The 15749-nt window shown below is 45.7% G+C and overlaps 1 protein-coding gene across 2 annotated transcripts in view; it reads left to right on the top strand.

Moving 5' to 3' along the window:
* The window catches only part of LOXHD1 (lipoxygenase homology domains 1), a 222126-nt gene that overhangs the window by 13224 nt on the left and 193153 nt on the right, over positions 1-15749 (top strand). For both annotated transcript variants that reach the window (XM_036823221.1, XM_036823220.1), the window contains exon 4: positions 1794-1978. In XM_036823221.1, the coding sequence (XP_036679116.1) occupies positions 1794-1978 (185 nt within the window). The remainder of the gene's footprint in view (positions 1-1793; positions 1979-15749) is intronic.

The following is a 15749-nucleotide window of genomic DNA, read 5'->3' as shown; positions in this document are numbered from 1 at the left end:
GGTGACCAAAGGCCCAAATCTTTCCCCCTCCCACTCTGAGTCGTTGTGCCCTAAACTTGCCCATTAGAGTTTCACTTCTTTGGGTTAAGACAACTTGAGACAATTTTTCACACAATTGGGAAATATGCTCTGAAAAACCCTAGCAAAGTGGTTAGTAGACTCAGTCCAGATTGCCTTCGCTCAAATTTCTGCCCTGCCATTTACCAGCTGTGGGGCTTTGGGAAGGTTTCCTCTCCAAGCCTCAGTTTCCTTGTCTGTAATAATGGTGCCCAGCTCCTAGGGCACCATTAGAGTTAGTGAGAACTCAATGAGTCAGTGTTTAGAATATTAACTGGCATACAGTAAGTGCCCAGTGAGTGTTAGAGATGCCAGGTCACATTGCAGGATGCCTGTTGACAGAGATCTCCCCTTCTCTTGCTCTCTCTGGTGGAGTTTTTGTGAATGTGTGGGGAGGGATAACTCTGCCAGCCTGGTTGCTGAGGAACAGCCTTCAACTGCCCCTTTTTGCCCCCCTCCACCTACTACCACCCCCAATCAAGTCATGCCCATTTGCCAGCACGTCAGGATCACTTATGGTCTGACTGTACCCAGACTAGAGGGCCTGGACAGAAGGGAAATGCTGCCTCCATTCAGTCCTTGTTTTTTTTCCCTCCCACTAGAAAATATAGGGCCATGAACTCTCTTTACTGGGAAAATAAGGGACTTTTGAGGGCCCTGGCACCAGTTATGTGGGGAAAAGGGGTTATGAACAGGGAAGGGGCTCTTATGGGGGAGGGTCGGGAAGAAGGTGTCAGTGTGTGGGAAAGGCAACCACTAAGCTGAGGTCCACTATGTGCCAGGCTCCATGCCAGGCAGAGGCATGCATCCTTGCGTATATCATGTGTGTCATCCATGTGTGTGCTGTCTTGGACTGTGGTTGTCCTGTTAAGACCTGCAAGTTGTAAGGCCTCACTGTGATGGGATGCTTGGTGCAAAGTCAGGTCATCCAAGGGTCAAGTTCTGGGGAAGAAACTGGGCCTCAAAGAGAAAACTGGACTGCCAAGGATGAAGAGGACTTTAGGAAGTGGGAGAAGATAACGGGGGCCAGATTTTGAAGAGTCTGGATTTCTGCTGCCCAGCACAGTAGCCCCTGGCCCCACAGGGCTATTGATCACTCTAATGTGGCTAGCCCAACCAGACGCACTGTGTGTGCAAAAACACACCAGATCTTTGAAAAACTAGTATGAAGTAAAGGATGTAAGATAGCTCATTAATAAATGTTTACACGGATACACACTGAAATGATAAATGAATTAAACAAAATATATTATTAAAATTGGTTTCACCAGTGTCTTTCTTTTTCAATGTGGCTACTAGAAAATCTAAAATTACCTATCTGGCTCACACATGAAGCTCATGTGATATTTCTATGGGGCAACACCAGTCTATGTGGCCATGGGGGATCCTCTGGGTGGTGGGACTGAGTATCTGGGGTTGGGGGGGTGGGTCTGGGAGTCAGGGAGAGAGGGGAAGCTCAAGATGGTCCCACTGCAAGCCTTAGCAATCCTGGATTTTCCATGGAAGGCAATATTTCCTTGTGGGCAATGTAACGATGCAACATTCATTCATAAGCTCATCCACCTTGCAAGGAGTCCCCACTTTGTAGATAAGGAAACTGAGGTCTGAGAGGTAAAGTAACAACAACATCAAAATGATTAAACCTCTCTTTGGAACAAACATTGGGGTATTTCAGTATAGAAGGGGCGTCGTTTCTGTTCTGCCAGTGACGGTGTGGGTGTCTGTTTCTGCACCAGGATCGAGCATGACAACACAGGCTTGAACGCCAGCTGGTACCTGGACCATGTGATTGTGACCGACATGAAGCGGCCTCACCTCCGTTACTACTTCAACTGCAACAACTGGCTGAGCAAGGTGGAGGGTGATCGCCAGTGGTGTCGCGACCTGTTGGCCAGCTTCAACCCCATGGATATGCCCAGAGGTCAGTGCCCAGGCTGGCTTGCCCGCCATCCCTCCCTGCCTGCACTGGGCTCACCCAGGCCTCTGCCTTGTTCTGGGCTGCCCCATCACCCCTTGCCACCTCTTCCTGTTGGCTAGGGCCCAGGGGAAGCCCCAGCTTTTCCTTGGGTCCCTCCCAAGAGCACGTTCTGGGGGCTCATGGAAGTGGGAGATGCAGGAGGCCCTGGAGCCGCGATGGAGGAATGGGCGCAGCCCTGAGCGTACCCTGTGATTTCAACAGCTCTTGTTGATGCGTATGTATCTACGGAGCGTTCCCTCTGAGTTCAAAGGCAGTTTCCCCTGTCTTCCTATTCCCTAGCTTTTCTTCTGATGCCCAAGGAAGGTGAGTTCCAGCCAGGGGGGCATGGTGGATGTGAATCGCAATCTACAGCTTCCAGAGTTCCATCGTGCTGTCCCCAACTCCTCCTGATTTTATGAGGAGTAAAACAACTTATTTCAAGTACATTTCTGGCCCAAATCTGTAAATTCAGTCATTTTTAGCTCTACAGGAAAAATGGGAAGCAGGGGATCAAAGCATGTAAAAATACACGTTGTATCTCATGTCCTATTTTATCACTCCTTTGTCACCTAAAGTCCTGACCTCACCTCACCCCATTATTGAACATATTTGTCTTTTCAAATAAGGGGACATCACATGTGGGTACCATCATCATAATAGCCTGCTTGCACAGAGTCATGGGCCATCGGAGGGGAAAGGAACTTGGCGGCCAGGAGAAGAGAAGTGACTTTCCCATGGTCACCCAGTAGAACACATTTCACCTCCCAGCATGTACCCAGTGGTCTCCAAGTGCCACTGGCTCTTGCACCCCAGCTGAGCACATAAACATATCCTCTCTTCCAATGGACTTCAGCTCTCAATTTCTCTGTCTACCTCTTATCTCCCACCTCCCAGCTGACCTTGAACACTTGCCCCATTCCTCTGTGGTCCCCATCACAATAACCTGCAACTTCACTGATTCTTTTTTTAAAGATATGTTATCCATCTTTTACTACAAAAGCCAAATTTGATCATTGCAGAAAATTTAGAAAATATGGAAACACAATTATATAAGAAGAATACCTGTAATCCCATCACCTGGAAAAACATCACTGATGAAATTTTTGCGCACTTATTTCTAGTCTTTTCTATGAATATATAGTTTGAAAGAATGGGCTGTTACAACATCCCCTGTTTTAGAGCATGTATATTTCTAAGCCATTAAATGTCACTCAACACCCCTACTTGTAATGGCTGTGTCGCATTCTGGTGTAGGGAGATACCATCATTTATTCATTGAATCCTTTATAGTTGAACATTTATACAGGATTCCCCCTCTAAATTTTTTGTTATTATAAATAATACTATTATGAACAATACACCTAAATCTTTGCACAGATAAATGGTTCTTTCTTTAAGATAAATTCCTAAGTGGAATTTCTACGTCAGATAGAATACACAGGGTTAAGGCTTTTAATGGGTATTCCCAAAGTGTGCTAGAAAGGACCCATCAGTGCACAGTCCCACCAGCTGTGCAAGAGCACCCACTCCACTCGGCCTTGCCAACAGCTGGTAGTATTGTTTAATTTCCCAGCTGGATGGGAACAGGAGTTTTTATTATTTTTTTAAATTAATTTTTTATTGGAGTATAGTTGATTTACAATGTTATGTTACTTTCAGGTGTACAGCAAAGTGAATCAGTTATATGTATACATATATCCACTCTTTTTTAGATTCTTTTCCCATATAGGCCATTACAGAGTATTGAATAGAGTTCCCTGTGCTATACAGTAGGTCTTTATTAGTTATCTATTTTATATATAGTAGTGTGTATATGTCAATCCCAATCTCCCAACTTATACCTCCCCCCACTTACCCTCTGGTAACTGTAAGTTTGTTTTCTACATCTGTAACTCTATTTCTGTTTTGTAGACAAGTTTATTTGTACCCTTTTTTTAGATTCCACATATAAGCAATGTCATATGATATTTGTCTTTCTCTGTCTGACTTACTTCACTCAGTATGACAATCTCTAGGTCCATCCATGTTGCTGCAAATGGCATTATTTCGTTCTTTTATATGGCTGAGTAATATTCCATTGTATATATGTACCACATCTCCTTTATCCATTCGTCTCTCAATGTACATTTAGGCTGCTTCCATGTCCTGGCTATTGTAAATAGTGCTGCAATGAACATTGAGGTGCATGTATCTTTTCGAATTATGGTTTCCTCCAGTTATATTCCCAGGAGTGGGATTGCTGGATCATATGGTAACTGTATTTTTAGTTTTTTAAGGAACCTCCATACTGTTCTCCATAGTGGCTGTACCAGTTTACACTCCCACCTATAGTGTAGGAGGATTCACTTTTCTCCACACCCTCTCCAGCATTTATTGTTTGTAGGTTTTTTGGTGATGCCATTCTGGAAAAGGAGCTTTTCAATGTTCTCTCTTTGATTACTGGTGAGGTTGAACATTTTCATATGTTTATTGGCCATTTGTGGTGTGTGTGTGTGTGAATTGTCTGCCCATGCCCCCTGTGCCTGTCTTTTCTATTGGGGTGAATTTCACCAATTCTCCTATAGACCTTAAGCACTTTAATCCTTGATCCAGTCTCTTTATCAGGATCAATCCTTAGCAAATTGTCAAGCTTGCCATCTTTCTCTTTTGTTCTCTTAGTTTCCCCTTTCTTGGCCTTTTCCCTCCTTTTAGCTCCTTATCCTACCTTCTGCTTTGGTCACATGAAAATCCATTGCTCCACTGTTAGGAGAAGCGCTTCTGAAAATCACCATTGAGAAAGAATGAATGTAACTCAGTGGTTCCCCAACTTTCCACAAGAACTGTCCAGGGTAGTGTTTTCTTAAAGTCTCTGAATCAGGCTGCCTAGCTGGGCTCCCTGCTCCTTTATGGGCTGGGGGGCATTGGGTTTTTAATATTTCCACGCTAGATTCTGGGAGAGGGAATGAAAAACATGATCTTCAAATATTCAGGGACTGCATTGGTAAACAAAAGGTTAAGTTTCTTTTCTTTTCACCTGGAATTATACTAATTTGGTGTTCGGAGGTCTTTGATCATCAAAATGGGGAAGATAATTATTCCTTTATTCATAGTTTGACAGGTAAAAATATTTCAAAATGTGGGATGTGAGCCACAATAGAAGGAGAAGAGAGGAAAGGGGGCATTTTCAGCGTGTATTCCATGCCCTCCTCCCCTTGTTCCCCTCTCTCCACCCCCAAGGGCCATCTCCCAATGTTCTGGCTAATAATCAGCTGGAACCTTCTTTCATTCCAGCTCCTCAGGGAAGGTAAGTGTTCCAGGCTGACCGACCGACCCTTTGACCAAGGTGATCAGCAGATAATAGTGGAGTGGAGGGGACGGGGCCTTGATTAGTTTTCTAGATGGTTCCTCTACAGGGGATCTCGCATATCATGCTTAAAGACACAAGTGCCTGAGGGGAGCTTGCCCTCCCTGGTGCAGAAGCTAAGCCGAGGTGTACTGGAACTGCTGCCCTGGACAAGAATATCACCCTCGCCGCGTGGCACAGAGCCTGGCATTTCCTCTCTAGGCTTCTGTTTAAGTATACTTTGGGGGAGGGACCCAACATGTTCCTACCACCTTGAGGGGAATGGCTGAGTCAGCACTGTCCTCTTCCTCATGGAGCCACTGGCATGAGTATGAACAGAGACAGCAGGTTCAAGAAGAAGGAGGTAGAAGTCGACAGTCATGTGGATGGAGGATCCAAGAACCTAGTTCTATTTCTTAATTGTCAGTCGGTTGGTAAAATCTGGCACCTTAAGGAAACCAGGCAATAGGACCAACCAAAAAGGCTTTTTCTTTTGGTTTTCTTTGCATCTGATCACCAGGCCTGGGGGCCCAGGCTGTTATATCTCCCCAATCCATCTGGGGTTCCCAAATCCCAGCCACTCACATTCCTCCTTCAAGACTTTTGCTTTATTCAGATATCACTTTCGTTATTATTACTCTTCTTTAACTCACTTTTTACAACTTATATTAACTTGTAAGTATATTTTAAAAAGAAAAGTCTATCTCGCTATCATTAAAACCTTTATTGTTATCCTTTGCTACAAATATCAAGGATAATTAGCAAATATTAAAATAAATAGGCAACATTAGATAAGCCTCATGTTATCACCCCTAGCATCCCACGTACCACCAGTGGTGTGCAAACTGCATCCTTGGGAACACTACCAGCCCTGCTCTGAGAGAAAGGGAAAGCAGAGTCCAGGAGGGAGGGGAGGAGGGCTGTGAAGGTACCTGGGCTCTCCTCTTCATGAGTCTTTGCTGCACTTTGTCCTTGCCACACTTCCGGGGGTGGGGGTGGGGGAAGGCAGACAGGTGTTAATTACACAGATGAGTAAACTGAGGCCCGGGAGGTGGTGACTCATCCAAGATCAGACAGCCAATCACTGACAGAGCTGGGACTCGGAGGCAGGGCTACTAGCTGTTGGTGGAATGTGCCTTCTGTCTGCCCCTTGGACAGGGCAAGACCAAGGGCACCTGAGAGATCAGAGCCTGAGGGATCAGAGCGAGGGGCTCATGGAGGTCAGCTGGCCCAGTCTCCTGCTGTCGCAGGAGTCCTTCCACAGCATCCCCCCCCAGTTGCTTCTCCAGCCTTGGTTTAAATCTAGCCTTTCTTGAGTGGGGGATGCTGCCCAACCTCCCAGGGCAACCCATCCCACTGCTGAGCGGCACTTGTTGTCAGAAGGGTCAGCCTGAAATTAAACCCCCATGAGTCTCCCTGAGATGTTTGCCAGTCTGATTCAGACCTCCCCTCACCCGGCGCAGGAGGTTTTCACGTCAGCCCTTCGGCTGTAGGAAGACAGGGCTCTCTCCTCTCGGGACTGCACCCCCAGGTTCCTCAGCCTCTCGTCTTGTGGCTCATCCCCAACCTGGCTCCTGAGCAGCCCTGGTTTATCATTGCCCCTCAAGAACGTGCCTCCCAAGCTAGAACCCTGTGTTTCAGATGGGGCCTCATCAGAACAGCGTGCAGAGGGCCTCCCTGACTCTATTGCCTGCTTCTTTTAAAAAATTATTGTGGAAAAATATACATAATGTTTATTGCCTGCTTCTTTTAAAAAATCATTGTGGAAAAATACGCATAGTATTTACCATCTTAACTATTTTCAAGTGCACCATTCAATGGCACTAAGTACATTCACATTGTTGTGAAACCATCACAACAATCCATCTCCAGAATTCTTTCATCTTCCCCAACTGAAATTTGTACCTATTAAAGAATAACTCCATATTCCCATCCCCCTCCCCCACCCCTGGTAACCTCTATTCTTCTTCCTGTCTCTTTGAAAATGACTACTTAGGAACATCATATAAGTGGAATCATAGAATATTTGTCCTTTTGTGACTGCTTATTTCACTTAGCATAGTATCTTCAAGGTTCATCCACATTGTAGCATGTGTCAGAATTTCCTTTCTTTGTAAGGCCGAATAATATTCCATTGTATGTATAGACCGCATTTTATTTATCCATTTGTCTGTCAGTGGACCTTTGGGTTGTTTCCACCTTTTGACTATAGTGAATAATGTTGCTGTAAACATTGGTGTATGAATATCTGTTCGAGTTCCTGCCTTCAGTTCTTTTGGATATACACCCAGAAGTGGAATTACTGGATCATATGGTAATTCTATGTTTAACTTTTTGAGGAACTGCCACGCTCCTTTCCGCAGCAGCTGCACCATTTTGCATTCCTACCAGCAATTCCAATTTTTCCACACACTCATCAATACTTGTTATTTTCTGGGGTTTTTATTTGTTTATATTTGATAATAACCATCTTAATGGTTGTGAGGTGGTATCTCAACTGTGGTTTCGATTTGCATTTCCTGGGGATAAGTGATGTTGAGCATCTCTTCATGTGCTTATTGGTCATTTGTACATCTTTTTGGAGAAATGTCCATTCAAGTCCTTTGCCCATTTTTTAATCAGGTTGTTTGTTTTCTTGTGGAGTTGTAAGAGTCTATCCAGAATATATTTCTGGATATAAACCCTTTATCAGACATGATTTACAAATATTTTCTCCCATTCCATGGGCTGCCTTTTGTGCTGTTTGTGTCTGCTGGTGCATAAAAGTTTTTAATTTTTATGAAGTCTAATTTATCTAGTTTTTCTTTTGTTGCTTATGCTTCTGGTGTCATATCCGAAGTCACTGCCAAATCCTATGTCATGAAGCTTTTGTCCCATGTTTTCTTCTAAGAGTGCTATAGATTTAGCTCTTACATTTTGGTTGTTGATCTATTTTGAATTAAATTTTGTATATGGTGAAAAGTAAGGGTCCAACTTCATTCTTTTGTATGTGGATATTCAGTTTTCTCAGCACCACTTGTAGAAAAGACTGTGTTAAGACCATTCTCCATTGAATGGTCTTAGCACCCTTGTTGAAAATCATTTGGCCATATATATGAGGGTTTATTTCTGGGCTCTCTGTTATATTCCATTGGTCTAAATGTCTGTCCTTATGCTAGTACCACACCATTTTGATTACTGTAATTTTGTGGGAGTTTTGAAATCAGGATGTGTGAGACCTCCAAATTTGTTCTTCTTTTTATTTTATTATTTTATTTTATTTTTTAGATTTTTTGATGTGGACCATTTTTAAAGGCTTTATTGAATTTGTTACAATATTGCTTGCTTTATGTTTTGGTTTTTTGGCCCTGAGGCATGTGGGATCTTAGCTCCCTGACCAGGGATCGAACTTGCACCCCCTGCTTTGGAGGGCAAAGTCTTAACCACTGGATCTCCAGGGAAGTCCCTGTTATTCTTTTTAAAGATTGTTTTAGCTATTCAGGGTCCCTTGATGTCCTGCTTCTTTTTTTCTAGTTTTTTTGTTAACAGCTTTATTGGGATATACTTCACATACCATATAATTCACCCTTAAAGTGTACATTCAATGGTTTTTTGTATATTCGTGAAGTTGTGCAACCATCACCACAATCAAATTTAGAACATTTTTATCATTCCAAAAGAAGTCCTATATCCTTTAGCAGTCACTCACAACACACCCCTCCCAATACTCCCTAGCTCTAGGCAACCATTAATTTACTTTCTATCTTTATAGTTTTGTCTATTCTAGACATTTCATATACACAGAATCATATAGTACAGGGCCTTTTGTGACTTGTTTCTTTCATACAGCATGTTTTCAAGGTTTATTCATGTTATAGCATATATCAGTACTTCATTTCTTTTTATGGCCTAATAATATCCCTTTTTATATTTATACTACATTTTATTTATCCATTTGTCGGTTAATGGACATTTGGTTTATGTCCTGCTTCTTTTAATGCACCCTAAATTCTCATTAACTATTTTTAACAGTGACCCTACACCATAATCACCTGGAAGAAAAGATGAAAATGCTCTCGCCACCTCAAGTCCTCAGTCCTTGCCCAGGACTTAGAGGCTGCTGGAGAAACCTATGGATTCTCCTGACTCATCCCCACGTGAGTCAGCAGGTGTGGGTGTCCCAATCTTGGCTGGCTCTCCACCACCTCTCAACAAAAAAAATGATCCAGGCAGACATCACACCTCCTAATTAAGAATCTCAGATATATATGCAGCTTGAACAGGGAGTCTGCAGCCATCTCTATGCTCATTTCCTTCTTAGAATGGGTGTCAGGGGTCCTGGCACCTTCTGGGGCCTGGGGAAGGTTGGCAGCTGCTTTTTCAGCGTATCTGTATTGATTATACCTGGAAACACAGTCTTGACTCTCAAATCGTTCCAGAAGCGTGGCGAATTTTCCCTCCTGCCATCTGCTTCTTTGCATTCCCCCACCTCCATTGACATGGACACCTGATTCCCTTCCTGGAGGATTTATTTCATCCTGTCTGGAATGGCTCACCCTTTTGACACCCAGAACCCAGAGGGGGCATTGACATTTACACACTGATGAAAGCCCTTGGCCAGGATCTAAGGGCAGTCAGTCTCCTAGACCTCGAACTGAAGCCTCACCATTAGCAACTGCCATTGGTGATGCCCCCTGACCTGTTCCTAGATTCTGGGTCAGGGTAAAAACATGGTCTTTTCCCTCAAGGTGCTCAGAGTCCAAGAGAGGACAGACATTGCCATAGTACAGGGTATTCACAAAGAGGGTGGAGGGCATGATGGCTCAGAGCTCCCGTCTCAAGCCAAAGAGTCCTAGGTTCAAATCCTAACAATGCCACCTACTAGCTATGGACAAAATCCTTCTTCAGACTGTGTCTTTGTGTGCATATACCTTACAGTTAGTATCTTATTTAAAATTCATAACACCCTGAGGAAGTAAGGTCTATTATTATCTCCGCTTTGCACCTACAACGGAGGTCAGGGTGAACTTCCATGACCCTGAGTAGTCTCCTCCTCTGTTTCTTGATCTCAGGCCAGCAACTTCCCTTTCTCAACCTGTTTGCTCAGACTGTGTTGGCTCTAGTGTCTGGCAGGCAGTGCTCTGAAAGCTGTTCTCTCCGACACTAATAAACCATGAAGAGGTTTCAAGGGACCCATGGGAAATGGGATTGAAGCCTGAGGCACAGGATGAGACACCCTCTCTCCACCTGCTCCCAGACTGTGGAGTGGAAGCCAGACTACTGAGAGCAGTTTCTGGGGTTCAGGCCCCACCTCAGCTACCCCAAAAAGGACTGAATAGGACTGCTCTCGCCAGAGCCCCAGGGCCTGCCTGCCTGCCTGCTGCCTTGGGGGCTTCTCCTTTCTCCCAGACATCTGTCTCAAGTCAGTTAGACAGAAAATTGTGGATCGCCCACTAAAACATATACCAGGGTCAGAGGAAACCTCAGGGCCCGTGCCTCTTCCCCCTCACCTGCTCTCTTTCACCCTTTCCTTCGGTTTTCTCCATGCCACCCAAACCCCACTGGGTCTAAAGCCCCAGCCTCTCTGGAAAGCATCACCTGTGGCCTTGCCTTGGGTTTTTCTCTGCCTGCAAACTCTGGAGAATTGAAGTCTGTGCCTTCCACTGTAGTGCAGTGATACTCAGCGTAGTGCCCCCACCCCAAAGGCAGTTAGGGGATGTGTAAGGAATCTCATGGGCAGAGAAGAGAAACTTTTCCACCTGCTCCCTGAGGTTCAGATACATTCTGGCTGAATCAAATACAGCCAGAATGAGCCACTGTGGCTGATGGGGGTGTGCTGTAGCCCTCAGGAGTTTTGAGATGGATAAATGGCTGAGAAACACCATATCTCAGGGACCGCTATTCGCCTCTTTGGGCTCTAACTCCTTAATATGTGTCTATCTGGTGTCTCCAGCTAAGCTCAGGTTTCTCTGAGGGTAACACTTTCACTTGTGCCTGCGCACTTGGTCACTTCGGTGGGGCTTGGGTGAAGATCGATAGGACGTGGGCTCGTGTGTGTATGGGGTGTGTGCAGACACACCCACTCATGAAGACCAGCAGCAGAGATGGGTGGAAAGAGCTCTCCTGGGGCACAGAGAGCTGGCTTCTAGACTTGCCCCTCTGTAATTGTGCCCCTTAGGCAAGTTACTTGTCCTCTGGGCTGCCTCCTCATCTTACCAGAAAACCCGGATGTTGTCCAAGGGCCCTTGAGGAGCTAGCTTCCTCTGGTACTCTGCTAGCTAAGCATCTCGCAGCCCTTTCACCTGGCTCCATGTTTCTTCCGCCCAGTGATCCCCTTGATGCTGGGTCACCTTTAGTGTGACATTCATGGGGCACAGCGCCCACATGCAGTTGATAAGCACACTGCAGACTTACACAGGCTGAGAATGCAGGGCTACCCATGTCTTTCTGGCCCCAGGGAGGCTCAGGGCACATCCCTGAGGCTGGAGGTGGGATGGGGGTGGCCTTGAAAGATCAGGGGTGGGGACATGGAGGTAGACAGGCAGGATAAGATGGAGTAGATTTGGGGTGACCCAGTGTTGGGGCTCTCACCGGTAGGGAGGCACAGGCAAGACCTGTTTAGGGCAGACATGGCCTTCTCACTACCAATATGACGTCATTTCCTGCCTTCTGGCCAAGTAATTGTCCCCATCCTGGTGCCTACCCACAGACCCTCCCACCTTGAAAAGCGCTGAGTTGATCACGTGGCTTAAATCAGTACTGAGCCCACGTCGCAACAGGAGAGGCTGCCAGCTTGGCAGTGAGACAGGCCTCTGAAGGCAGGAGCTGAGTTCCAGCTGGCCTGGGGGCTGTGCACACGCCAGGGCTGTCAGAGCGCAGGCACAACAGTTCATCAGGGTTTCAGACCAGGCCTCACTGACAGCCGAGAGGGCCCGTGCATTCAGAAGGGCCCGGAGTGAGGTGGGTCCAGCCACCAGCCCTGCTCCCAGCTGGGACCTGTTCGTTAGGGACAAGCCTTCTTCTAAGGAGCGTTTAGTCTTCTTTGGTGGATTAATAATAAATACGACTGCAACCAGTTTTGTGTTGTGCTCCAAAGAGGCTGAGGGGCTGGTAGTTGGAGGAAAGGGAGCCCGCAACAGCTTGGGCAGGTGGGCTGCAGTGTGCAGGCGGCGGGGAGGCAGATGACATTCTCATTGCTTCCCAGTCTGGAGCAAATGGATTGGCTTTTTTTTTTTTTTGGGCTCTACCAAATGAGACAGCCAGTGCTGGGGGCCCAAAGTTGCCCAGAGCTGGGGACCAGGTAAAAATGACATCGTGTTCCTCTGGCACAATCACTGTTTCCACTCCTGTTTATTTCATCAGGTAACTGGGTTATAATTTCCAGCCCAGGCCATGCTACACAATGATTATCACACAGCTCCGGGTGTGCACCGGGTCTTGGCAAGACTGTGTTGGGCACAGTGCCCAGGGTGCATTTGAAAAAAGGACAACACTAGAAAGGGATCGTGATTAATGTCTTAGGGGCACGTGCAGATTGTGCTGACCTGCAGTGGATTACGGACAAGCCAGAGAACTGCATGGTACAGGAGCAAATGCAAGCAGCCTGGGTGACTGATGCAAAAGACATCCATCGTGAGAGCCCTGCCAAATAAACCGGCAGCCCTGACCTACTCCCAGATTCTACTGGATGATATCATAGAGTAGCTAGATCATTAATTTAAAAATATAGCTCTCTGGGTCAGAAAGCACATGGGCTGTGCACTCTGAGTTCTAGTTCTGGCTTTGCCCCCAGCAGGGATGGGACATGGGGCAGAGCTCAGTTCCTCTCCTGTCCTCTGTTTCTTCCTCTGTGGAGTAGGGGCACTAGGTGGCCTCTCGGGTCTTTTCAGTACTAGTAGAGTGTTTATTTTCACAAGCCAACAGAGGATTGTCTGGGGCTAGCCTTCCTCTACGGAGGCAGGGGGAGATTGGCTTTTGGTCCCTCCCCTTCTGCAGTGGATGCTTCTTCCCCATTTCATCCTCACCCCCTACTTTCTATTCTTTTACACATGCCCATCTCCCCACCAAGAGCTCTGTCTCTGAACCCCCAATCTCTCTGGTCAAAACCTGGCTCTGCCTTTCTACCAGTTAAGCATGTACAGATGCCTTAATCTCTGTACCTCTATTTCCTCATCTGTAAAATGGGGATAACATTAATTCCCACTTCAGAAAGTGCTTGAGCTGGTTAATTAGGGGAGTGAACGTTAAAGGACTTAGTGCAGTGCAGAACATAGAATAAATGCTCAGTACATGAGGCAAGTCTGGTTGTCGCTGTTGTTACAAAGCCAGTGTTTCTCCCCCTGCTGCTTCTTCCACATCTAGGCTCATGCTGACACTGAGATGCACAGACTCAAGATTCTGGCCTCTCAGACTCAGAAAGGACTTTGGAGGCACTAAGTGCCAGGATCCCCTCTAGAATCCGGCAGGCTCATCTAGACAACTGGGGATAGGCTCATGACCTTGACGGCAGCCAAAGCTTGCGAGGGGCACCACTCTTCCCAAACCCCTTCCCTCTCCCTGACATTTCCCCTGAACCCAGCTCAAATGTTACTCAGGGTCCCCTGAGCTCTATTTGTTGTGGCTGCTGCATGGGAATCATGATTCCTTGGAACCCTACAGAGGTGATCCTGGGTCCACGGACTCACAGCCACGAGGGCTTCGGGGTGGGGAGAGCAGGGCCAGCCCCGCAGCACTCTCCTCCTCTGAACTTCACAGCAGCTTCCCACCCACCCCATCTGCTGCCACCTAGCATTGCAGAAAGTCATCTCCGGAAAGAGTGGGAAGAAGAGAACTGCTTTGAATGAGGCCCCAGTGAAGAGTATCAGATAATTTCAGTACCAAAAACGACCTTATCTACCCTCCTCTGTGTTACAGAGAAGAGATCAGAAGCCCAGGGAAGTTGAACAAGCTGCTCTTGGTCACACAGTGTAACTATAGGCAGAGCTAGAGACTTGGGCTCAAGAGGCCGGCTCATGCTCCTCCAACGTCATTCAGTGATTCAGTGGGCAGTGCGCATTTATTGGGAATCTTCTCTGCACCAGATCCTGGGCTCCGGGTAAATATGTAAGGCCTTTTTTCTATAGGAGCTTAGAGTCTAGAGGGGAGAGAGTCAGGCCAGTAAATAATCACAGTACAAAGGGATAGAATGTTGTAGGTGGGAGATGACCCAGGTCAATGGAAGCACAGAGGAAGGAGGAACCAGGAGGGCTTCATAGAGGAGGTGATGCTCAATCTGCGACTTCATGGGTGAGGAGTTCACCAGGCTTTCAAACAGAATGAGGGCACTTTAGGAACTGATGGGTCCTGGTGGCACAGTGTCTCATTCACAAAGCTGGGGATAGACCCTCAAATTTGCAGCTTCACTGTGGCCTCAGGTTCCCTGGGACCACTGCCAGCAACATTCTCTTTCAACCAACCAGCCAGAACCTTTGGGGGAATGCATGGAATTGTATATTTGCCCCATACTTGGTTATTTTGGTTTTCAAATAGGTGTTTATAATAACCTTTGTTTCTATTTTTGGAAATTGCACTTTCGCAGAGCTATATTATGTAATCATGAAAACGTGAATTTATGATACAGATATTGCCTTGGTCTGTGGGTGTCCATTCCAGCCACCAATGGTTTCCTACTTGACCCCTCCCCTTAGCGTCAAGTGTTTTTCAGATTCTTTTCCATTATAGGTTATTACAAGATATTGAATATAGTTCCCTGTGCTAGACTGTAGGTCCTTGTTGTTTATCTACTTTATATACAGTAGTTTGTATCTGTTAATCCCAAATTTATCCCTCCCCTGCTTTCCCCTTTGGTAACCATTAGTTTGTTTTCTATGTCTGTAAATCTATTTCTGTTTCATAAATAAGTTCATTTGTACTATTTTTTTAGATTCCACATATAAGTAATATCATATGATATTTGTCTTTCTCTGTCTTACTTCACTTAATGTGATAATCTCTGGGTCCATCTATGTTGTTGCAAATAGCATTATTTCATTCATTTTTTCTGGCTGAGTAATAGTCCATTGTATAAATGTGCCACATCTTCATTATCCATTCATCTGTTGATGGACATTTAGGTTGCTTCCATGTCTTGGCTATTGTAAATAGTGCTGCTGTGAACATTGGGGTGCATGTATCTTTTCAAATTAGAGTTTTTGTCTTTTCTAGATATATGCCCAGGAGTGGGATTGCTGGGTCGTACGGTAACTGTATTTTTAGTTTTTTAAGGAGCCTCCATGCTGTTCTCCATAGTGGATGTACCAATTTAACATTCCCACCAACAGTGTAGGAGAGTTCCCTTTTCTCCACACCCTCTCCAGCATTTGTTATTTGTAGACTTTTTGATGATGGCCATTTTGACTGGAATGAGGTGTTACCTCACTGTAGTTTTGATTTGCA

This window comes from Balaenoptera musculus, chromosome 14 (genome assembly GCF_009873245.2).
Source record: "Balaenoptera musculus isolate JJ_BM4_2016_0621 chromosome 14, mBalMus1.pri.v3, whole genome shotgun sequence".
Taxonomy (NCBI): Eukaryota; Metazoa; Chordata; class Mammalia; order Artiodactyla; family Balaenopteridae; genus Balaenoptera; species Balaenoptera musculus.
This window is presented reverse-complemented; position numbering and strand designations above follow the sequence as displayed.